The following is a 25,103-nucleotide window of genomic DNA, read 5'->3' as shown; positions in this document are numbered from 1 at the left end:
TCACCACTGCCCTACACACACACACACACACACACACACACACACACACACACACACACACACACACACACACACACATATGCTCTCTCTCTCTCTCTCTCTCACACACACACACACTCTCTCACACACAAATATGCTCTCTCTCTCTCTCACACACACACACTCACACACACACGCACACTCTCTCTCTCTCTCTCTCTCTCTCTCTCTCTCTCTCACACACACACACACACACACACACCTAACCACTTCTATAGCAATATGGATCATCATACTCATGAATAAGACAAACTGGTGAACAATAATTTAAAAGAAAACTCTCCCTCCAATTAAATTAATTCATATAGCAAACACTCATGATCAATTGGAATCAGCAGTCAACACAAATTTACAAAAGAAACCACTAACATACTGCAAACCAGAGACTTCACTCAGAGACAGAGACACCAGTTACACAGACCTAACCAGACCTAATCGGAGACCTAACCAGAGACTGCAGCAGGCTGCAAGTAAATGTGGATTGTTTCAGGCCGGTCAGAGCATCAGCAGGGAAGACAGTCACTCCTAATGACTTTGGCTTACAAGAACTTGCACTGACCGGGACAATTTATTTAAGACTGTTAATTTGTCCAGTAATTCACCTTCTCTTCCTTTCGTTCAGTGAAGAGCTGCAGCTGGTGCATTATCCACCCAGTCCAGACAATACTCGCCAATTTAAAGCAGACGTTCTGCGCTTTAATCACATGGTCTCACCGGAGTACTGGATGTAAACAACAAAGATGCGACAGTCCAATAGAACAGCAGTAGCACTCGGCATTTTAAAGACTATTGATTTGATAAAAAAAAAAAAAAAACGTAGAGAAATGGACTCACACAATTTTTTGAAAAAAAAAAAAGATTTTATTCCAAGCTCAGCGTTATTCTTCATTATAGCACCATTTCTTTCAGCGTTTGATCAATGTGACAGTGTTTGAGTTTCATGACAAACGGAGATAAATATAAAGTAAATACACGCGTTACAGCGGACAGCGCGCGCTCTCTTCACATCTCATTTTTACAGCTCGCGAGTGTCGTCGGTATAACGGCGGCGCGAGGCGGCTCATTTGTTCGGATTACGGCTGTTTGGCGTGTGAGTCCCGGTGAATCACTGATCTCCGGAGCGCCTCGAGGTTTCGTTTACAACAGTCGGATTCTGCTCGACACTTCCCTTTTTAACAATTTACACAGAGCGGCCCGAAGGATGGGGGGAGTAACTGGATATTTACACGTTGTGCACGGGCGCTTTGAGTGTGCTGTCACAGAAATCACATCACAGGAAACACACGAGGAGCCGACATTTTAAGTAAAAAATAATAACTACAATATTATGCTTGATAATTCATGTTGTTAATTATATGAACAACATTAGGTACCGTAGAACACTGTATTAAATCTGGTTATTTCAGTAATATGCTATGTGTTGATATCTGGTGTAAAAGCAACCTAAGTCTGTCTGATGGCGAGGGGTCCTGTCTGAGGATTATTTCAGAGAAGCGTTTTTATGCGTTTAGTGGTATGTGGTGAAATGAAAGGTTGAAGCTACCCTCCCATATCCTGTAATAGAGGATTATCGTCGGACTTTGTGGTTCTGTGACTATGGGAGGGTTTGACTGATGTGGCTTGAAGGATGATATGGAATGATTAGATCAAAATACATGGATGTATGCACACGCACACATGAACACACAAATCCACACAGACACAAACACACTCACACATACATATACCATATTTACACATGCCTGTACACGTGCATACACACATACACATGAACACATACTAACACATGAAGTGAATGCTCAGTAGTGAACTCAGTGTGTGTGTGTGTGTGTGTGTGTGTGTGTGTGTTTAGTTCTGCTTTTGTTTTGATTATAAAAATGTAAAAACGTGCCCTGTACACATTCAATAAACTGCATGGCGTGACTGTGTGTGTGTGTGTGTGTGTGTGTGTGTGTGTGTGTGTGTGTGTGTGTGGTCGTCGCCTCTGGTCGCTCTAGTTGAACATGGTCACACACCTCTCCTCCGTTTCAGTGAGAAAGAGAGTGAGAACCCGGTAGAGCTAAAGCCTCCAGAAACACCTGAGAGAGAGTGAGAGAAAGAGAGAGAAAGAGAGAGAGAGAGACATTACACATATTGATGTGTAGGTGGAGACAGGTGGAGGTGAGATGTAGGGGAGACAGAGATGTTGGTGATGTGTAAGGGGAGACAGGTGGAGGTGATGTGTAGGCAGAGACAGGTGGAGGTGATGTGTAGGGAGAGACAGGTGGAGGTGATGTGTAGGGGAGACAGGTGGAGGTGATGTGTAGGGAGAGACAGGTGGAGGTGATGTGTAGGAGGAGAGAGAAGTTGGTGATGTGTAGGGGAGACAGGTGGAGGTGATGTGTAGGGGAGACAGGTGGAGGTGATGTGTAGGGGAGACAGGTGGAGGTGATGTGTAGGGGAGACAGGTGGAGGTGATGTGTAGGGAAGACAGGTGGAGGTGATGTGTAGGGGAGACAGGTGGAGGTGATGTGTAGGGGAGACAGGTGGAGGTGATGTGTAGGGAGAGACAGGTGGAGGTGATGTGTAGGGAGACAGGTGGAGGTGATGTGTAGGGGAGACAGGTGGAGGTGATACTGTAAACGGAGACAACATGAGTGAGACTGACTGATCATTCTTTTAGTCTTCTCATCTGTTTTACCACCTAATAACAGAACACCTCAGCGTCTCAGCTGTGGGGGCCATTTTGGATCAGTGCAGCTGTCTGTGTGTGGGAGTTTAGAGTGTGCATGTTCTGTGAAGAAACCTACCATGTGTTTGCTCTAACGAGCGAGAGGTGGGGGTGGAGCTCAAATGATGAAAGAGACAGAACGATGGAGAGATGGGACGGAGGAAAAGAACAGAACAGTATGGAGAAACATGGGACCTTCAAAATGAGAAGCAAATGTGGTAAGATTCAGGGAGGTGTGTGTGTGTGTGTGTGTGTGTGTGTGGTGAGGGGTAGGGGGGTGAGTGGGGTGTTGTGGTGTGTCAGTAGGGTGCATGGTGGGTGAACACCATCCCCTCCACAGAAGGGGGGAAAGACAGTGTAGCTCCATGCGAACTTACACACATGTGCACACACACACGAACTTGCACACACATGCACAGACGTCCTGCTGTGGTTCACTTAACATAACTGTCAAAAAGACTGGCCAATATGCAGAAAGACAGAACGATCTTAACAGCTCAGGGGCCTAGGTCTCCCACACACACACACACACACACACACACACACACACACACACACTTGCACATTCCTACTGTCAGACTGATACTTTGAGCAGTTTCAGCTGAGATGCCCTCAACTCATTCTGCATGTGATGAGGGAAAGGCGCGGGGAGGGGGGGGGGGGGGGGGGGGGCACAGAGGTGTGGAAACATCTGGACTTAATGAGGACTAGAAGAGAGACACAAAAAGACAAAGACATGGAGGCATGTGGGCACAGACACACACACACACACACCTTCCTCACAAGTGTGACCAAGCCAGGGAAGGGGGCACACACAGCGTCCATTGTGTTGGTCACACTGTCCTCCATTAGAACAGAGGCACGGCAGAGAACATCCAGGACCATAAAACCCCCCGCCACAGTCTGAGAGAGAGAGAGAGAGAGAGAGGTATTAAATCAACACTCTACCCAACAAACTAAAGCCACTGCGCAGTGCTTATGCCCTGGCTCTGGGAGCAGATCTGGGCTTTTCCACTCAAATCACACATGTATATCAATACTACACACTCACAGGCTTTCTCAGTGTGTGTGTGTGTGTGTGTGTGTGTGTGTACCTTTTTCACAGTTGTCCCCAGTCTTTCCTGGAGGGCAAATACACTGGCCTGTGACTGGATCACAAGGGATTCCCTCAGCACACTTACACTGGTGTACACAACCCAAACCAAAATGTCTCACCGCACAACCTGTAAATATGCATGCATGCATGCGCGCACACGCACACACGCACGCACACACACACACACACACACACACACACACACACACACACACACACACACACACACACACACACACACACACACACAGTGTTTGTGAGTGCATGGTCAGCATTTCACACTGACTCAGAAATGGACACTTTTCACAGAGCCTGCTTACACACACATACACACTCACTCAGCAGGGACTCTACATGAGACTACAGGATGTCGAGAGATCAAATAACTATAGCTGAATCCACACACAAACCACAAACACACTCATACTGCACTGAGATGCACCAGGAACTCATTAGAGTACAGAAACACCTGTCTCTGATCAAATAGCCATATCTCTCTCTCTCACACACACTGCTCTGGTCTACGTTTGTTTCCAATGAATATAGACACATTTCAGTTTCTTGAACTAAAATCATCACAGTTTCGTCACACACATCCAATCCATTATTTGCAATCAAAATGTCTCTGTATGTCTCTCTCTCTCTCTCTCTCTCTCTCTCTTTTTTCTTTCTCTCTCTCTTCTCTTTTATTATTTCTTTAATATCTTCCTGTCACATAAATGTCTGTCTCTTTTCAGGTAAATAAGCACATTATTATATATTCTGTTATCTTTAAGAGCACAATAATATATACACTAAGACACCAAGTGATCAAAAAGGTAATCACACCTAACTTCTTAACGAGCGGGGTAAGATCTGTCATCAGATGCTTGCTTTGTGTTTTTTTTACGTTGAAAATTTGTTTGGTCCAACGTGAGTTGCTTACGTTTCCGACAGCGGTCGCCATGGTATCCCGAAGAGCACTCGCACTGTCCTGTCACGTGATTACATTTGTGTCCGGAAGCACAGTCACACGTCTGGGAGCAGAGCAGGCCAAAAAAACCAGCAGGGCATTCTAGGATGTGCAGAAAGAGTGGGAAGAGCTTATACTGAGATGTGGGAGGAGCTTATACTGAGAGTCACTACACAAGAGAAACCATACCTACATGAAACCAAACTCAACTTAAAGTCTACTCATTAGAATAGGTAGATCTGATTTCAGATTAAGTTCCATTTAACTCAAGCAAGTAAACCAGTCCTTGTAAATCCTTTTTATGTTCCATAACTGTGTTTATGACTGTATCCAGTCAGACACAACACACACACACACTTGCACTCACGGTGTTGGCAGATGGATCCGTAATAACCAGCAGTACAGGAGCAGGACCCAGTAAACCGATCACATGTCCCATTATTCTGACACACACACTCCTGTTCACAGTTAGCTCCAAATCTGCCTGACACACAGACTATACACACACACACACACAGTTAATACATTGGTTCAAATACCATTTAACATACCAATTACACCAGTAGACAGATTAAGATTTATTACTGCCAAGTAATATATACATATTTTATCAGTCTTCATAAAGCTGTGTTATAAAGCAGCTTTATAGAAATCCCAAATGCAGCCGCTAATCTACAGTGGCAGGAAAGACCTCCTGAACTTAAAGCCCAGAGGTACCAGCCTAGAGACCCCCCCCTCTCCTCCTACCCCTCCTCTTCCTCCTCCTACCTCTCCTCCTCTTCCTCCTCTGCACAACACTGAACACGGGATTTTGGAACATCACTGGTACTCAAATAACATGGACAGTCAGATACAGATACACAGGTGCACAAACAGTACTTTAAAAACAGTCTAAAAGCTATACACGTAAGAGTTCACAGAGAATAGTGCTGACATTGGCTGCTGAGTTAGGGCCCCGTCTGATGCATCACACTGGATCCAGTCATTCTGTGCCTTCAGGAGAATATTAGAGGCAGGTGTGTTGGAACTAAACTATGGAGTGGATCTCCAGGACTGGATCTGGGGACCCCTTGCCTACCCTCGAACATGCCCATCACAGGCTGAATTACTCTACGAATGGCCAAGAATGTTTATTTGTCATTTCACAGTTACAGTCTTTTTGCGAACAAAAGTACATCTTCTTTGAATTCTATGAGTTTATATAACGGGATATAAACATCATCTGGTCCTTAGCAGGTCTCTAAATAAACACAACTAAATAAATAAAATCTCAGAAGAACGGTAAAACAACAGATTCCACCGTGTCATTTTTTATCAAACATGAAGCCAAAATGGAGAAGTCATGTTTGAAACACCAAGCATATCCTATAAATCTACAACCTGCAGAACTTTTTAGCAGTTGGGACTTATAATAATTTTCTGTATGACTACCAACCTCTCACTCCATTTTCGAGGATGTCTGGCCCACCATTTTCAGTGCTACTTCAGTCCATTGAAGTTTGTAGACGTTTGGTTTTGCACAACTCTCTAAAGGACCCACCACAGCTTCTCAACTGGGTTGAGGTCTGGACTTTGACTGGGCCATTGCAGCACCATAATTTTTCAGCTTTTCTGTTGTAGATTTATTGGTGTGCTTGAGATTATTGTCCTGTTGCATGACACAATTTCAGCTATGCTTTCACTCTTGGATAAATGACCTCACATTTGACTGTAAAATACGTTGGTGTACAGAGGAGATAATGGACTCAATGAGAGGAAGGTTCCCAGGTCCCGAGGCTGTAAAATGAGCATGAATCACCACTGAGCTTCATAGATGGTAAGAGGTGTTTGTGCCGATGTGCTATTAATCGCTATTTATCACGGCCAAAAATCTCCACTTTGGTCTCGTCTGTCCAAAATCATTGTTCAAGAAGGTTTGTAGTTTGTTCAGATGGAACTTGGTAAACTTGAGCCATGCTGCCTAGTTCTTTTCAGAAAGAAGAGGCTGTTTCCCAGAAACCCTTCCAAACAAACCACACTTGTTCAGTTTTTTCCTAATTGTACTGACATGAACTTGAACACTTAACATGCTAACTGAGGCCTGTGGAGTCTGAAATGTAGCTCTTGGTTTTTTTTTTTTTTTGCAATTTCACAGAGCATTGGGGTGAATTTCCTGTGACGTCTAGTCCTGGGAAGAATGGCTTTAACTTTTTCCCCTTGTGAATAATCTTTCTCGGTGTAGAATAATGGACTTTAAATTGTTTGGAAATGGCATTATAATGGCACTGATGGCCTGGAGGAGCTTCTGAGATCATTGCTGAGGTCTCTCCTCCTTGGTACTGTGTTCAAATGCACCTGAATGCTCCAGTCCAGCAAACTGCCAAAAGAGATGGTCACACTTGCTGGTGATCAGTTAATCAAGGTCATGTGATCAGTTAATCAAGGTCATGTGATCAGCCGAACCAGGTTACTGGTTTAGGCTGCAGGCTACTGATATGAATGCTCTCAATCCTACTAGTTTTTGCTGAATAAATAATGACACGGTTTGTCAGGTGTTGCTCGCCTGAGGTCGTATTTACCTCATTTTAAGCCTTGTTAGGGACCAGATATTTTTTATATCTTTATAATATCTTTAGATATTGAGTTGTTTGTTTTTCATGTGACTGTACATCATACTTGTTTACTTATTTGTTTACCTTCTTCACAGTGTGTGCCTGTCCACCCTAGAGCACACCTGCATGTTCCATCAGCAGGATCACACACGCTTCCATTTGCACATGCACACAAACTGCGACACTGTGCTCCATAGCGCCCCCTAGGACACACTGAATGACAGAAGGGTGTCAGGTTAGCCATTGTGCTTTATATTCAGAACAAAGAAAACAGTATTTTATCAGATTTTTTTTCCTGTTTCGATGGATAGTCTTGTTAAAAAATTAACTACATGCAGTTTAAAAATAATGAGAAAATCAATCTAAACCCAAAATAAACTCAAGTAAATGTGTATTCTGTGTGGGCTGTAAAACTAACCTCACTGCTGTAAAACTGACCTCATGCAGTGGTGCTGTTACACACGTCAGTACAAGTAAATGTGCTCTCCCAACCTACTTCCATCAAAGCAAAAAAGACCCAAAGCTATGGTACTGGGACTCTGTGATATTTAGCAACATTAAATATCACTGCCAAAATTTCTACATCCCCATATCATCACTGCCATTGCTCTAAATTGGAACAGTTTGCAGAAACGTGCTAGAATAAAATAATATTTTAAAAGTTTTATATTTCACAAAGACTGCATTAAAAATATAAGAATAATCATCAGGGGGTTTTCCCGCACAATGTCACTGCGTGCAGTATTCTCTTGGGGCAAGAAAGCGTTTGGTGGGTCTAAAGTAGGTCATGGTTTCTGCTTCCATACTGATGTGGGTGCATCATTATGAGTTTGTGCGCGAGAGCCCGTCGATAAACCCTCCCTAATCAGGCCGCCTAATTGAAGGGTGTCGATTTAGCTTCTCTCGCCGCTCTATCAACAAAAGCACAGACATTTGTTTCAGATAAACTCTGAATTTTGGAATTACTGCAATTAGAAAAAAAACTCCCCTAAGCACTTGTGACCGATAGAGAGGAACACAGGCACACATAAAGACACGTGCGCATTTTAAAGTTTACATAAACTTCAGATCATTAGTAAAATAGCAACGAGGATATAATTTGGCAGCGAAATAAAAGAATAATCATGTTTCTGCGGGTAATTTACACAGGGCAAAAAAATAAGTAAATCACTTTGGTTTTCCTGTATATTTATTTGTTTCCTTGCCAGCACTGTTGACACGGACCGATGAGAACCAACTACTTAGAGTGGTTGGTAAACAGATAAAACCGTGTGTGCGCGAGAGACGAACTACATTCTCGAGCTCGTGGAAAGTCCCGCTCCGTTATTCAACTGTGGCGGAACGAGCGATAAAACTGTGGAGCTCGTGAATCTGATCGCGCGCTTCTGTTCTTTTTTTTGGGGGGGGGGGGGGGGGGGGTCGCATTCTCTACAAACAGGAAACGAGGGGAATTTGTCATGTAAACTAAACACCACGAATAAGGGACGCAAAGAGTCAGTGGAAAATCACATCTACGTGTTGTACTGGTTTACAGTTTATGTGATTTTGAGTTGTTCTGCTCGTGATGTAATCAGACGTTAGTCGTTCTGCATAAGCTCTTTATTAGAAAGTTATTGGAAGGAGGTATCCTTCCTGAGGCAAAGAAGTGTTAAGAAAGGCAGAGAAGGGGAGAATAAGACAGCTCAGCACTTAATAAGACAGCTCAGCAGTTTGGTACCTTGCTGGCAGGACTGCCCGGTTCTGCCAGGAGCACAGTTACACCTCCCAGTCACAGGGTGGCAGTGTCCACCCTCCCCACACAAACACACCTTGGCACAGTCCTTCCCAAAGTGACCTGCCGGACAACCTAAATCACATAAATTACAACATGGGTAAATGCTTTTTCCATTTTCATTCAAAAAGTAAATGAGGGAAACTAGGCTCTGTAAATCTAACCCTGACTATGTGAAAAGCCTTTTCTGAGTCAGGAGTGTTAGAATAGGGTTCTCAGCTAAACTCTTCAAGGTGGTAGAATTAGGAACATAATTAGGTCCAGGTCTGCTTGGCTCTTTTGTTTGATTGGTTGTTTAAATGTAGCAGGACACCTGCTTTTCTTGTTAAGAAAGACAGTGTTAGTGTTATGACAGAAAAACACACATTTCCGTAAGATCTAGTTCTATAGCCTTACTGATAGATAATTAGCTATGCTGCCAGTGTGTGCAATCTCAAGACTTAAAGACTGAGTGATGAGCTCTTACTGGTGCTGCAGTTGGCACCCAGGTATCCGGCCGGGCATAGGCAAGAGCCAGTCCTGAAGTCACAGTGCCCACCATTGGTACAGCGGCACCTCTTCTTACAGTTGAGCCCGTATGTGCCCTCTCTGCACTCTGATAAACACACACACACACACACACACACACACACACACACACACAGGTATAGGTCATACATACCCTGATGCCCACAATCCCCCTCCTAGCACATACACACACAGACAGACATACACACACATACGCACTCATGCATACATATCCATACAAAACACATCTCAGGATTAACTAGATCACAGAGAGCATCATACACAAGTCCTTAGCCTTGGTCAGACTTGATCTTGGTCTGGGTCAGTCTTGGTCCTAGTTTTGATCAGACTTGGTTTAAGAAGGGGTTAGTCTTAGTCATGTTCTAGGTTAGTATTAATGCTGTGGTCAATTTATCAACTTTGGTCAGTCTTGGTCTTAGCCCCCCTATTAACCTGTCTTGGTGTTAGTTCTGATTAGGCTTAAACTGATTCATCTTGGTCTCAGTCTTATTCTGGTTGTGAGGTCAAAAGGCCTAAATGCTGGCTGTTTTCTTACTGAGTTGGCAGCGGTCTCCATAGTAGCCAGGCTGACAGGTGCACCTGCCTGTTACGTGGTGACAGAGACGCTGAGGTCCAGAACACACACACACCTGGGAACAGTTCCATCCATACCTGCCCTGCTCACACACTTCTCACACACACACACACACACACACACACACACACACACACACACACACACACACACACACACACACACACACACACACACACACACACACAAAGAGTGAATGTCCACAGGACTGTTGGTGCTGTGGGTGTGTACAGCGAGTTGTCAACTCCGCGTACACACTCGCGAGTGTGTTTGTGGTTCTCGCTTCTTCTCCTCGCTGTAAGGGGCTTCTCGAGCGCCCGAGCTGCTACACACTACTGAGCTGTAGGTGGAGGTCAGAGAGGACATGCCAAGATTGGGGTGATCACCATGTGCATCGTATTAGTACACACACACGCCCACATAAACACATATACACACATACCGCAAACACACTTACTGATGCAGCCATAACACTAAGTCTGTACTTGTGTCTCTATCAGTCTGGATTTAGAGATCGCCACTTTAACATCAGAGAGTGATAGCGAGCAGTATTACACACTCACATGCCTGAGGTGACTGAGAAGACACAGAGCTATAGGGTATGTGTGTGTGTGTGTGTGTGTGTGTGTGTGTGTGTGTGTGTGTGTGTGTGTGTGTGTGTGAGTGAGAGAGAGAGAGAGTGTGTGTTTTCACAGTGATGGCATGTTTGAGAGATAAGCTGTGACTCCAGACTAAAGAGAAAATTGAGAAAAAAGGAGAATAATTAGACTGTTGATTGTAGACTCTAGAGAAAAAAGAGAATAATTAGAGTGTTGTCATTAGGCTTGTCTACAGCATTGTGTGTGTGTGTGTGTGTGTGTGTGTGTGTGTGTGTGTGTGTGTGTGTGTGTGTTTGTGTGTGTGTGTGTGGTGTCTGCTCCACTCCAGAGCTCTTATCCTCCTTCAGACAAAAACAAAGGCTGCTGTTTAAGTTGGCACTGCAACTATAACTTTTATCAGATGTCTCAGACCCACAGAGGGGCAGATGGGGGGCAGGGGGGGGGGGGGGCAGAGAGGGGGGCAGGGGGGGCAGAGAGGGGGGCAGATGGGGGGCGGGGGGGGCAGAGAGGGGCAGATGGGGGGCAGATGGGGGGCAGAGAGGGGGCAGGGGGGGCAGAGAGGGGGGCAGGGGGGGCAGAGAGGGGGCAGGGGGGGCAGAGAGGGGGCGGGGGGGGGGGGGGGCAGGGGGGCAGAGGGGGGTGGGGGGGGGCAGGGGGGGCAGAGGGGGCCAGGGGGGGCAGAGAGGGGCAGATGGGGGGCAGGGGGGGGGGGGTGCTGAAAAAGACCTAGCATGTGTGTGTGTGTGTGTGTGTGTGTGTGTGTGTGAGTGAGTGAGTGAATGGCGAAGAATACTGGAGAGATGGAATGAACAGTGTTCATGTGGTTGTGTGAGTTTGTGTGATTGTGTGTATTTGTGTGATTGTGTTCCTAGCCAGGGCTAATATGAGTTCACTGGTTCACAGGTAGTCGTGTACAAGGTACGATCATGGGGCTTTCAGGCAGAGCCAGACAGAATGATGACAAACAAAGGATTTAGGGATAGAAGGGATGGAGGTAAAGAATGAGGAACATGGATGGATAGAGTGGCTGATGAAAGGAAGAGTCTGGTGGAGTTGGGGTGAATGGAGCATCTCACAAATGCTTCCTGTGTATTCTGCTGTAAACCACACCTTCCAGTCACATGATCACAAGCCACACCCCCTGTATCACAAGCCACCACCCCCCACACACCTACATACCCAAACCAGTCAGGAGAACAGGATAAAACACACACACATACGCACGCACACACACATACGCACGCACACACACACACACACACACACACACACACACACACACACACATACATACACATGCCTACATACAAAGAGCGCAAAGCCAAAAGGTTCTCAGCGAAGAGAAAGAGGAAATGTGTACACACACACAGTCTCACTAAACGCTTGAGGACATTCCAGTGTGTGATGGAGATAGAGTGAGCAGCTTTGTGTGATGACATGTGAACTGAAGGGTCATTAATAAATGCAGCTCCAAACGAGACAGGATAATTCACCATAATTACTGTCCACTATTACTGTCCAAATTATACTCAATCTTAACGCCAGTGAGTGTATGTGTGTGTGTGTGTGTGTGTGTGTGTGTGTGTGTGTGTGTGTGTGTGTGTGTGTGTGTGTGTGGGTGTGTGTGTGTGCGTGTGATCCTATGAGGAGAGTAAAAAAATCACAAAACATTCAATTGTTTGTTACAATTGCAGGTCCCCATGAAGACAAACAAAAACAAAAGATTGTTGTTAAAACAACAACAGAAAGCCAGACCATCTCTGAGAGTTTCCTGAGGTTATGGTGTTAGTTCAGGTCAGAGAGTGGAGTCAGGAATTAAGGTTTAAGGTTAGATTGAGAACCTTGTGTGTGTGTGTGTGTGTGTGTGTGTGTGTGTGTGTGTGTGTGTGTGTGTGTGTGTGTGTGTGTGTGTGTGTGTGTGTGTGTGTGCGTGCACTACTCACACTTGTTGCACGTATACCCTGTCCATCCTGGTTCACACACACACTGACCCGTCTCATGGTGACAGGTGGTGGCATGGTCACACAGACACTTATGATCACAGCCCGGACCATAGAAACCAGACGGACAAACTGAAACACACACACACACACACACACACACAAACACAAACACACACACACACACACACATACAAACACCCACACATTCACACAAACACAGAGGAAAAACAAGCATTAATGCAATTTCAGTGGATGAATTAAATTGCTTTTCTGAAAAACGTTCTATATTGCATGTTTTTGACATTGTTGTGGAGCAAATGTGGCTCAGAGACTTTTATCTGATCAGCTGCTCCCAGGACAACACTGTTTTTAGTGGACTCGTAGTGAGAGGGGTCATCTGAGGTCAGTGGATGGAGCCTCTTCAGTCAAGTAACACATTAGAAAACAACAGATACAGACATGGGTTGTGTGCACACATAAACACCCTGTTTATAAACTGTGCAGACCCTGGGATTATACTGGAGATCATATTGATACTCAGTCTGAGCTGGACTGAGGTGTGTTATGAGGTGACCTGAGGTGTGTTATGAGGTTATCTATCTTGCTATCTTCAAGCATAGACTGAAGACTCACCTGTTTGTTGAGTTCTTACCAGAGCACTAACTCAGCTGATACCACTTGCTGTTGTTCTTTAATTGTATGTCTGTCTATGGTTATTTGTGCTTCTTGGCAAATGTCTAACTTGCAAAACACTAGGTAATGATATTGACTCCTGTAGTTTAGTAGTAGTCTGACTCAATGGTGTCTTGAATTCTGGCCTATCAGTACTATTTCCTAGGATGTATTCTGTGATCAGAAGCAAAGCACTTTGTAAGTCGCTCTGGATAAGAGCGTCTGCTAAATGTCATAAATGTAAATGTAAATGTGACCTGAGGTGTGTTACGAGGTGACCTGAGGTGTGTTACGAGGTGGACTGAGGTGTGTTATGAGGTGGACTGAGGTGTGTTATGAGGTGACCTGAGGTGTGTTACGAGGTGACCTGAGGTGTGTTATGAGGTGACCTGAGGTGTGTTACGAGGTGACCTGAGGTGTGTTACGAGGTGACCTGAAGTGTGTTATGAGGTGTACTGAGGTGTGTTACGAGGTGGACTGAGGTGTGTTATGAGGTGACCTCAGGTGTGTTATGAGGTGACCTGAGGTGTGTTACGAGGTGACCTGAGGTGTGTTATGAGGTGACCTGAGGTGTGTTATGAGGTGACCTGAGGTGTATTACGAGGTGACCTGAGGTGTGTTACGAGGTGACCTGAAGTGTGTTATGAGGTGTACTGAGGTGTGTTACGAAGTGGACTGAGGTGTGTTATGAGGTGACCTCAGGTGTGTTATGAGGTGACCTGAGGTGTGTTACGAGGTGACCTGAGGTGTGTTATGAGGTGACCTGAGGTGTGTTACGAGGTGACCTGAGGTGTGTTACGAGGTGACCTGAGGTGTGTTATGAGGTGGACTGAGGTGTGTTACGAGGTGGACTGAGGTGTGTTATGAGGTGACCTCAGGTGTGTTATGAGGTGACCTGAGGTGTGTTACGAGGTGACCTGAGGTGTGTTATGAGGTGACCTGAGGTGTGTTACGAGGTGACCTGAGGTGTATTACGAGGTGACCTGAAGTGTGTTATGAGGTGTACTGAGGTGTGTTACGAAGTGGACTGAGGTGTGTTATAAGGTGACCTCAGGTGTGTTACGAGATGACCTAAGGTGTGTTATGAGGTGACCTGAGGTGTGTTATGAGGTGGACTGAGGTGTGTTATGAGGTGACCTCAGGTGTGTTATGAGGTGACCTGAAGTGTGTTATTGTATACACAGGCTTCTGGGCCCCTGTGGGTAGCATTAGTCATGAGATTAAAGTGGCTCTGGGATATGGAGTCAAGCTCATTGGAAAGATTTCAGATTTAAAATGTGAAGTTTTATAAATGTTTGAACTAAAGAGGAGGTGGAGAGAGAGGGAGTAATGGAAAGAAAGTGATCTTTGTGGGGCTTCTTGCCAGCTCCATTAAACTACTAAGAAAAACTGCGTAAGAGGACTCAGAATGGGTGGGCCTGAACACACACTCAGAGACAGACACACACGTGCACAACGAGCTCTTTAAAAAGCATCCTACCCTAATAAAAACATGGATGTATTTATCCCTCATGCTGCCCAACTTAATGAGACATGCCTCAGGGAATTTCCCCTCTTTAACTCAGAGAGAGCGAGAGAGACAGAGAGAGGTAGAGAGAGAGAGATACTCTCTCCTCATGCACACCTCTGTAAAGACGACATGGAGTGGTGTAGTGATGTTCGGGAAGTGTGTGAGGGTCTGCTGGTCGTTAGTGGCGACGGTCCGGCTCTTCTGTATGATGGATGGAGCAGGTATGCAGAGATAAGTTGCCCTCACACACCGGTTTAATGGCATGGTCAGTTTACCCACAGTGCCATGCGGCGGCACCCAAGCCGGGAGTGCAGCTGTGTTGTGGTGGCAGCGGGCATCAGGGCTCCTGCCACAGACACTCCTTCCCAGAATAGCACGTGGGAGGGGGAGTGTGTGCATGACAGAGACACACATCTGCTCACAGTTGGGTCCACATAAAACCCCGGGACACGAGCAGAGCCAACAGCGTGAATGTTTGCCACAGTTACGGTGGCCGAGCTAGCGCGTGGAAACAGAGGCTGAACTCAGAATCCATGATGGCAACACAGATGCCAGACAGTGAGCTTCATCACAACCTACCACCTTATGCTCCTCCCACCTCTCATCTTACACACCTTTAGCCTGGCTGATCTCTCTCTAACGGTCCTGTCTCTCTGTTTGTCCAGGACTGTCCTGTCTCTCTCTCTGTCCAACACTGTCCTGTCTCTCTCTTTGTCCAACACTGTCCTGTCTCTCTCTGTCTAGCACTGTCCTGTCTCTTTGTCCAACACTGTCCTGTCTCTCTTTGTCCAGCAGTGTCCTGTCTCTCTCTGTCCAACACTTCCCTGTCTCTCTCTGTCCAACACTGCCTTGTCAATCTCTGTCCAACACTGTCCTGTCTCTCTCTGTCCAACACTGTCCTGTCTCTATCCAACACTGTCCTGTCTCTATCCAACACTGTCATGTCTCTCTATCCAACACTGTCCTGTCTCTTTGTCCAACACTGTCCGGTCTCTCTGTCCAACACTGTCCGGTCTCTCTGTCCAACACTGTCCGGTCTCTCTGTCCAACACTGCCATGTCTCTGTCCAACACTGTCCTGTCTCTCTCTGCTACTGCTGATTTATTCCTCATTAACTACCGAGAGTTTATGTTCTAAATTGGGCTTGTCAGCATTTATTCTGTGATCTCAATTTCCACATGTGCCTAACATCCTCCCACATCAAAGTGTGTGTGTGTGTGTGTGTGTGTGTGTGTGTGTGTGTGTGTGTGTGTGTGTGTGTGTGTGTGTGTGTGTGTGTGTGTGTGTGAATATAAGAGGCCCACAGACACACACCCATTTAAAGGTTATTACACCATGTCTGGGTGGGGAGGTTGTAGTCTAGTTTAAAGGGAGCATTCTTCTCCGCCAGCATCCACCCTGTCCCACCATTCTCCACCCCTGCTCCTGCAGAAGCCCCGCCCTCTTCAGCACTCCCTCTCCCCGTTAACCTGCCCACGTGTCACACAGGCGCCACTCCCATGAAACGGGAGCCAACCGGATCTGCTGACCCTCGGCTACTTGGCACCTCGGGACTTTTTGGGTTATCGGGACAGTTCGGCTGGGAGCTTGTGCAAGCAGATTGCTGGCTTCTGTTCATTATGGTCTGGACCCCGGCAATAGATGAAGAGTTTAAATTGACCAGGGCTAAGCAGCTTTAATCAACGCAGCGGGACATTCTGCTCTGGTTATTGCAAGGACATCTTGAAGAAACATCAGATCAGTTCATGCCTTTCACATAATTACAGATGGTCCTGTGTCAGTGCTCTGATCCTGAGCCCACGTTCTTAACTGGCTATTCCCTCCACTCAAACAACACTGACCAGGGGACACTCCCCCTGTCGGCCTGGTTACTGCATGAGTGACAGCTCCGTGACCCGCCCAGGTGCCAGATCTGTTCTGCCGTGTGCATAAGAGATTGATAGTGTACTTGAAGTTGGCATGTCAAGCTTACACACACACAGACACACACACAAACATTCTCTTTATTCTGTCTTGATCTGTTAACTTTGAAAGCTTTTTAACTGGAGCAGATGCTTAACTTGTTTTTTGTTGTCGAAATATTGACTGAGCATGTTTACATGGCCTGTTCTGTGTGTGTGTGTGTGTGTGTGTGTGTGTGTGTGTGTGTTGTGGTTTTGTTGTAAAGCAGCCCAGCTGAATGTGGCTGTCTCATTAAGAAAAGGATGTTGTCATGGATCCAACTCTGTGTGTGTGTGTGTGTGTGTGTGTGTGTGTGTGTGTGTGTGTGTGTGTGTGTGTGTGTGTGTGTGTGTGTGTGTGTGTGTGTGTGTGTGTGCTTAAAACACACTTAGGCACTAGTTTGTGCACTACAGATCAATGACCTTCATCTTTCATAAGCTCACTTTAGAACCTTAAGTTAGGACTCACACACACACACACACACACACACACACACACACACACACACACATACACATACACATAAAAACATTCTGGGTGAGTCAAACTCAAATAAGCTTTTGAGCTTTTCAGCTTCTTTGTGAAGTAAGATGCTCCAGGGCATTATGGGTAATACAACACCTCTCTCATGCAGCCCTGAATCAGGTGATCTGCCAGGTGAAAGATTGACACTGACAGTTTTCTCTCTTCCATTTTATATAAATAAAATGTAAATTTAACCTCAGAACTCACTCTTTTCACAGTGTGTTCCAGACCAGCCTGGTGTGCACTTGCAGGTTCCATTCACATTGTCACACTCTGCTCCGTTCAAACACTCACACATTTGTGCACACTCCAAACCATACTGGCCTTCAGGACAACCTGTCATAAAGCAACATGGGAAATGTAGTTTTAGGTATTAGCTAGTATATGTGCAGTACATGGTATCCTCACATAGTCTCGAATTATTTCTAAAATTCCTGGATTAAAGAGATCACGGTAATTAATTATCGAAGTATCCAAGCTAACGTATTGTAATTAGCGCCTGTAGTATAAGTACATGTCCACAAGGTGGCAGCATTTACTTGCAATTTCACTAGTAAGATATCTGCATTTTACATTGTAAAAGAGTTTTATACTGAATGTATGCAATCAGACATAGAAAGAGGGAGAGAGAGGCAGATAAGCAGGCAGATGGGTTAAGAGAGAGAAAGAGAAAGAGAAAGAGAGGCAAAGAGGGAACAGAGCTGAGGTTGAAATCAGGCACTAACTCTGCTCGCACTGCTCTCCAGTGTATCCAGGCTCACAGAGACAACGCCCACTGCTGGCGTCACATGGTACTGCACTGTTGATGCATTGACACACATTGGCACAGCCAGGACCCCACAAGCCAGCTGCACATCCTGTAAATACATTGTAAATACAACACAGAACATTTTAGACATTATGTTACATTAGATGTTTTACTTGCTGCAGTAATATTTTGTCTTAAATGTAATAATATGCTTATGCACTTATAGCTAATTAATTGCTCTCCTGATCAGCGTTTGGCATGTTGTGGAAGTGAACTGTACACACAAGCACCTTTAGAAAGCCTGTGTAAACACCTGTATAAAAACCTGTAGAACGCCTGTGTAAACACCTGTGTAAACACCTGTAGATCGCCTGTGTAAACACCTGTAGAACACCTGTGTAAACACCTGTATAAACACCTGTAGAACACCTGTATAAACACCTATAGAATGCCTGTGTAAACACCTGTATAAACACCTATATAAACACCTGTATAAACACCTATATAAACACCTGTATAAACACCTGTAGAGCAGTCATGGCCAGTGTAGCCTAGCGGACACACACACTCCCCTGTCACAGGACCACAGTCACAGAAACACACAGATCAGTCACTAACACACCACGAAGACAGCTGCACACTTGAACCACTGCTGTGACTGCCAGGCTGGTGGTGGTGAGATGGTGAATCACTTGTGTTTTCTTGTATGTCTGTTCACCAGCAACTGACAGGGCAATTTACAAACAGACATTTTGGTAGTGTTCTGTAGGCAATCACTCATTATGGCGTAAAATTATCAGTCAGCCATATGTGTGTGTGTGCGTGTGTGTGTGTGTGTGTGTAGCAGCAGTAGTAGTAGCAATAATAGCAGCAATAGAACTAATGTATATACATAAAACATTAACAGATTATTTTGAGTATGTCTGAGGTGTAATACTACGCTGGTGATGGCCCTCTGCTGATGGCGTTGCTCTGCCAGGGTAGTGTTCCGGATGAATGGGCTTTATTGACTTATTACTCACTTGGACCAAGCCATGTAGTGTAAGAAACAACCTCAAGGGCTCCTCCGAGCATTCTGGCAAAGGCAGTTTGAAATGTTGCTACAGCTGTGGGATGTGGTTGCCCTTGGTAATGACCGGGCCCGTCTCCGCCGTCGCTGTTAGCAGCCTGTTCACCCCTGTCCGTGGCTCACGGGGGGAGTCTGCGTGCTGGAACTCTGCTATGGCAACTCAGGCCAGCAGCACTCATGCAAAAGTCAGCGAGCTGTTGACCTGGGACCTGGGTAAGACCCACTTTTGTCCACAGGGGGGCGCCACAGTGAAGGCGCGGTGTGTAGGAGTGGTGCCTCTGGCCCTGCCCCGTGCTTGGGTCTCCCTGCGACTCTGCTTGAAGGAGCGACAGTGATGGTGGAGTACGCGGGGTTAATGCTGCTCAGGTCCACAGAGGACGCTACACATGGAGCCGTCTGACTCCAGACCTGCCCTACACATGGAGCCGTCTGACTCCAGACCTGCCCTACGCATGGAGCCGTCTGACTCCAGACCTGCCCTACGCATGGAGCCGTCTGACTCCAGACCTGCCCTACGCATTAGCAGTGAAATAAATCCCACCAGTATCACCGCTCTTCCCCAGAGCAGTGAGGGTTATGCATAAAGCAGCTTTGAGGAGTTGTGTGTGTTAAATGTGCCTACACTACAGCTCTCTTCTAGTCTCTCTCTCTCTCTCTCTCTCTCTCTCTCTCTCTCTCTCTCTCTCTCGCTCTCTCTCGCTCTCTCTCTCTCTCTCTCTCTCTCTCTCTCTCTCTCTCTCTCTCTCTCTCTCTCTCTCTGGCACATCAGCAAGTTTCCACAAACCAGCAGAAAGGAAACACATTAATACACAAACACACACACACACACACACACACACACACACACACACACACACACACACACACACACACACACACACACACACACAGTATTCAGGCATATAGACACACACAAGCACAAAACTGACTATTAAATCTGACACTACAAAAATCATTACAGGGTTGTCAATTCAGTGTGACAGAAACATTATTAACATGTCATGGTGGATCCTTTTCTCTCTCCCTGTCTCTGCTTTGGAGAAACACACACACACACAACCACGAAACGCTATAATTACTGACACACAGAGCTGTCAGTTATTTGTCATGTGAGATATTTTATGTTGAGAGTGGTCCTTTAGTGCAATAGCTGTTAGACGGGGTGACAATGAGGATGTCTAGGTTGAGCCCCATCAGTCTGCTGATTTATTAATTGCCTTTGACTTAGTTTTAATAAGCCATGCTGCATTGGCATTGTCAGCCACAAGAGGGCAGAATAGTGCAACAAACGAATGAGCGATTCAAAATTCCTTAACGTTGTCATACAAATATGTGTGGGTTCGTGAGTGAGAAATATAGAGAGACAAAGAGAGAGAGAGAGAGAGAGACAGACAGACAGAGAGACAGAGAGATAGACAGGTGTAAGTACAGTTATCTTACTGAGTTGGCATTTCTCTCCATGAAACCCAGAGGGGCACTTTTGCTGGCATTCTCCAGTTTTATGGTCACATGACACACCATCAGTACAGTAACATCGCTCTCGGCAACCACTACCATAGAAACCCGTGTTGCATTCTGGAAAAGGGCAACAAACTTTTACAAATGTGGCAGAAAACAGGTTCTCCGAGGTTCTGTCTCTGGACTGTAACGTGCAATCAAGAGACCGACAAAAATATAATAAGATGACAGTATAACTATGATTGTATGTCTCTATTTTATGTGGATCATTGTGTTTATTTTAGGTAGATGACTGTGGGGTTAGGGCTTTGGGCCAGCATACCTGATAGGCATAGGTCGCCGTGGTAACCAGGTTTGCAGAAGCAGGTGCCATTGCCGCGGTCGCAGCTGAACGAGTTCTCCCGCACACACTCACACTCCTCAGAACACGCAGCACCGTAAGTCCAGTCCGGACACGCTAACACACACACACACACACACACACACACACACACACACACACACACACACACACACACACACACACACACACACACACACACACACACACATACACACACGCACGCGCACATACATACACACACACACACACACATACACACACACACACACACACATACACACACACACACACACACACACGCACGCGCACACACATACACATATGCACACACACACACAGAAGAAGCACAGATCATAAGTATATTCTACACAGACACAAGCCCACAGAGCAACATTCCTGCTGCTGTCAGACTGTTTCAGCGCAGCGTCACGACTGAGCCCTGAGGAACGGGTCTGTTTGTGTTTCTGTATCTGGTTCTCTCAGTGACAGACACCACAGCCCACTAGTCTTTAATCTCATGACCACCGGTAGTTCACATCAAGACTTATTACAGAGCAACGTTTAAAATGTGAGTGTAAACGTGGTGTTGAGGGCATCGGTTTTTACCAAACGTCTTTTTGAGCGATGAATACACTGATTAGTCTTCATAGTTGTGTGTAACTACTACGTACATAAGAAAAATACATAACAACAACACACAATAACATTGTCTGGGTCTAAGGGTTGTAAACCGTGTAAAGTGTTCTTAACTGTGTGACAGTTCTGATAAGCAGGTGATCTGTTGGACACTCACGCAGGTGGCAAAATTTGCCATAGAGTCCAGGGGCGCAGAGACACCCCCCATACAGGCGATGGCAGCGTCCGTTACCGGGACAGTTACATCTCTTCCGACAGAACCTTCCAAAATAGCCCTGTGCACATCCTGGTGACATCACGCACGCCACACGTCAGAGCAGAGGAGAGAGTTCCAGAACACTAGACCTCAAAGCACACAAACCCCCTGCTACACCTCTACTACAACCTGCTACAGCTCTACTACAACCTGCTACACCCTGCTATAGCTCTACTACAGCCTGCTACAGCTCTACTACAACCTGGTACACCTCTACTACAACCTGGTACACCTCTACTACAACACTACTACAGCCTGCTACAGCTCTACTACAGCCTGCTATAGCTCTACTACAGCTTGCTATAGCTCTACTACAGCTCTACTACAGCCTGCTACAGCTCTACTACAGCTCTACTACAACCTGCTACAGCTTTTCTACAGTCCGCTACAACTCTACTATTGCCTGCTACAGCTCTGTTACAGCTCTACTACAGCTTTACTACAGCCTGCTACAGCTCTACTACAGCCTGCTACAGCTCTACTACAGCTTTACTACAGCCTGCTACAGCTCTACTACAGCTTGCTACAGCTCTACTACAGCCTGCTACAGCTCTACTACAGCTCTACTACAACCTGCTACAGCTTTTCTACAGTCTGCTACAACTCTACTATAGCCTGCTACAGCTCTGCTACAGCTCTACTACAGCTTTACTACAGCCTGCTACAGCTCTACTACAGCTTTACTACAGCCTACTACAGCTCTACTACAGCCTGCTATTGCTCTACTACAGCCTGCTATAGCTCTACTACAGCTTTACTACAGCCTGCTACAGCTCTGTAAGAATGAACCTCTGTGTTCTTAAGTTCTGTTTTAATAAAATTTTGAAGAGGTCCTCTCACTGCTGTTATTCAAACAAACAAAACTGCTGACACTGCAAGAATCACATATACCATATAACAATATACAACACAACAAAATAAATGTGTGATATAGAATTAGCATGTGCACATGATGTTAAAGTAACAACAGTGTATTTATGTACTAGTAATAGTGTAATAGTGTAATCAGAAGTTAAAAAAATACTATAAGCATGTGACCATAATTATAGGAAAATAAATACATAATAGAGATATATAAAATCAATAAATATAATGTCATCACATATATGATGGTGAAGTAAACAGCTGGACTGTACCATTTTCGCAGTGCTGGCCATTGACTCCTGGAGGGCAGACACACTTCCCTGTTACAGCGTCACAGTGTCCACCGTTCTGACACGCGCACACTCCGTTACACCCTTCACCGAACGTGCCCTCCGCACACGCTGAAGGCATAATTACACCTCAGATACAGTACACTACACCAACACTACAGTACACTACACCAACACCACAGTACACTACACCAAGCCCAAAGTGATTTACACCTAGACTTGATGGCCAGAATGAGGCTGTACAGGTTGGAATGTTGTAAAGCATTATTAAGCACTGAACTTAGACAGGAAGGCACTTAAACGTGCAGATAAACATTTAAATATGAATCACTGCCACTCAAACAACCTTCTGTGTGTGTGTGTGTGTGTGTGTGTGTGTGTGTGTGTGTGTGTGTGTGTGTGTGTGTGTGTGTGTGTGTGTGTGTGTGTGTGTGTGAGAGAGAGAGAGAGAGAGAGCAGAATGCCATCTGGAGCTCATAATCCCCTCTCACGGCCCTGGAAGCTCCTGTTCCACAAACCCCACTTCAAACGGAGTAGTGACCCAACAGCTAACACACAAATATGCATTTTACAGCACCCTGAGGAGCCAATGCACCACTACTTAGCCCCAGAGTGTGTGTGTGTGTGTGTGTGTGTGTGTGTGTGTGTGTGTGTGTGTGTGTGTGTGTGTGTGTGTGTGTGTGTGTGTGTGTATGTGTGTGCGTGTGTGTGTGTGTGTGTGAGATATGAGGGACATTTTCTTTGCTACGGTTGAGTTAGCCCTGTGTGCCTAAGGCCCCTCCCTCAAAAACAGTATTGGACACGCCTCCTGTTGCAAATCCACTCCCCACTAGGCCTAGCTCTGTATCAGACCCAGCTGATGTCTTCATGGTTTACCCGGATTGGCTGCGTAGGATCAGGGGTGGAGCTTAACTCTGGCAGAAGCTGGAAGTTCAGGATGAGGGTCTGTGAGTGAAGGTCAGCTTCAGAACAGAACTTCTGTTCCAGGGTGGGTGGGAGAACGCTACATCTCCCACGGCAACAGTGAGTTGTGCACTCACACCCCAACCCTGATTGTCGCTACATTACTGAAGGCCCTGCAGGTCTGCACATCACTACCACGTGTTGCTGTAGCCTGTTGCCATGTCATGGTTCTCCTCTAACACACCTGATCTGATTCACTAACGGAATGATAATGAGCTGATGATCTGGATCAGGAGTGCTGGGGCAAGAGGACTAGATTAAGCTAAAGTAAGCTAATTAAGTCACCTAGATTAAGCTAATGTAAGCTAATTAAGTCACCTAGATTAAGCTAATGTAAGCTAATTTACTAAGCACTACTTGAATTAAGCACTACTGGATTTAAGCACTTCTGGACGCTAATGAGACAGATTGTGCTCATACTTGGTGTGAGGACAGTATCAGCACGTACAGGTAATGTGACATATCCTGCCAGGGGAGAAACAGGCTGCAGGTCAGAGGTCAAGGGAAAAGTGCTGACTCACTCTGGTTGCAGGTGACGCCCGTCCAGCCCGGTGTGCAGACGCAGGCATCTCTGCCCTCGCCACACACAGCGCCGTTAGCACAGTCCCCACAGCTCACACTGCAGTCATCGCCGAACGAACCAGCCTCACACACTGATACACACACAAACATACACAGTCAAGCATATGCATATAAAGCAAGACAGAGGTGGGCTACAGTCTACATAAACAAGATGCTAGCTTCTACCTAAGCTTCACTTACTACCTAAGCTTCCAGAGAAATTCCTGTCTGTGTGGAGATTTGCCATTCAATTATTTTCTGTTTAACAAATAGTTATTCTGTTCATCCACCTTTGTCTGTTTTTTTGTGGTTTTGGGATTTCACCCTCTGCTTCTGTTGCTTTCTCTGTTTTTTAAACACGACCCTGTCCGACTTTTATATCTCCTGGCCTTTTTACTTTATATTATAGTGCTATTTGAATGGATCCTGCCTCTGGTGTATGGTATGAGTGTGTCACAGTGTGT

The 25,103-nt window shown here is 45.7% G+C and overlaps 1 protein-coding gene across 3 annotated transcripts in view; it reads right to left on the bottom strand.

Annotated features, from left to right (window-relative positions):
* Nucleotides 1-876: 876 nt before the first annotated feature.
* The window catches only part of egfem1 (EGF-like and EMI domain containing 1), a 53,271-nt gene continuing 29,044 nt past the window's right edge, over nucleotides 877-25,103 (bottom strand). For 2 of the 3 annotated variants that reach the window (XM_076977113.1, XM_076977114.1), the window contains exons 14-30: nucleotides 24,600-24,731; nucleotides 23,098-23,226; nucleotides 21,863-21,991; nucleotides 21,049-21,183; nucleotides 20,709-20,843; nucleotides 18,177-18,308; nucleotides 17,659-17,787; nucleotides 12,804-12,932; nucleotides 10,223-10,354; nucleotides 9,626-9,754; nucleotides 9,106-9,234; nucleotides 7,473-7,601; nucleotides 5,165-5,293; nucleotides 4,771-4,899; nucleotides 3,844-3,972; nucleotides 3,524-3,652; nucleotides 878-2,117 (exon numbers count right to left, since the gene is read on the bottom strand). In XM_076977113.1, coding sequence (XP_076833228.1) covers nucleotides 2,047-2,117; nucleotides 3,524-3,652; nucleotides 3,844-3,972; nucleotides 4,771-4,899; nucleotides 5,165-5,293; nucleotides 7,473-7,601; nucleotides 9,106-9,234; nucleotides 9,626-9,754; nucleotides 10,223-10,354; nucleotides 12,804-12,932; nucleotides 17,659-17,787; nucleotides 18,177-18,308; nucleotides 20,709-20,843; nucleotides 21,049-21,183; nucleotides 21,863-21,991; nucleotides 23,098-23,226; nucleotides 24,600-24,731 — 2,156 coding nt within the window. In that variant the 3' untranslated portion in view covers nucleotides 878-2,046. Of the gene's footprint in view, nucleotides 2,118-3,523; nucleotides 3,653-3,843; nucleotides 3,973-4,770; nucleotides 4,900-5,164; nucleotides 5,294-7,472; nucleotides 7,602-9,105; nucleotides 9,235-9,625; nucleotides 9,755-10,222; nucleotides 10,355-12,803; nucleotides 12,933-17,658; nucleotides 17,788-18,176; nucleotides 18,309-20,708; nucleotides 20,844-21,048; nucleotides 21,184-21,862; nucleotides 21,992-23,097; nucleotides 23,227-24,599; nucleotides 24,732-25,103 lie in introns of all 3 variants that reach the window. The other variant, XM_076977115.1, reaches the window with a different exon arrangement.

Source organism: Brachyhypopomus gauderio, chromosome 16 (assembly GCF_052324685.1).
Source record: "Brachyhypopomus gauderio isolate BG-103 chromosome 16, BGAUD_0.2, whole genome shotgun sequence".
Taxonomy (NCBI): domain Eukaryota; kingdom Metazoa; phylum Chordata; class Actinopteri; order Gymnotiformes; family Hypopomidae; genus Brachyhypopomus; species Brachyhypopomus gauderio.
Note: the sequence above shows the minus strand (reverse complement) of the source record. Positions and strands in the feature narration are given on the sequence as shown.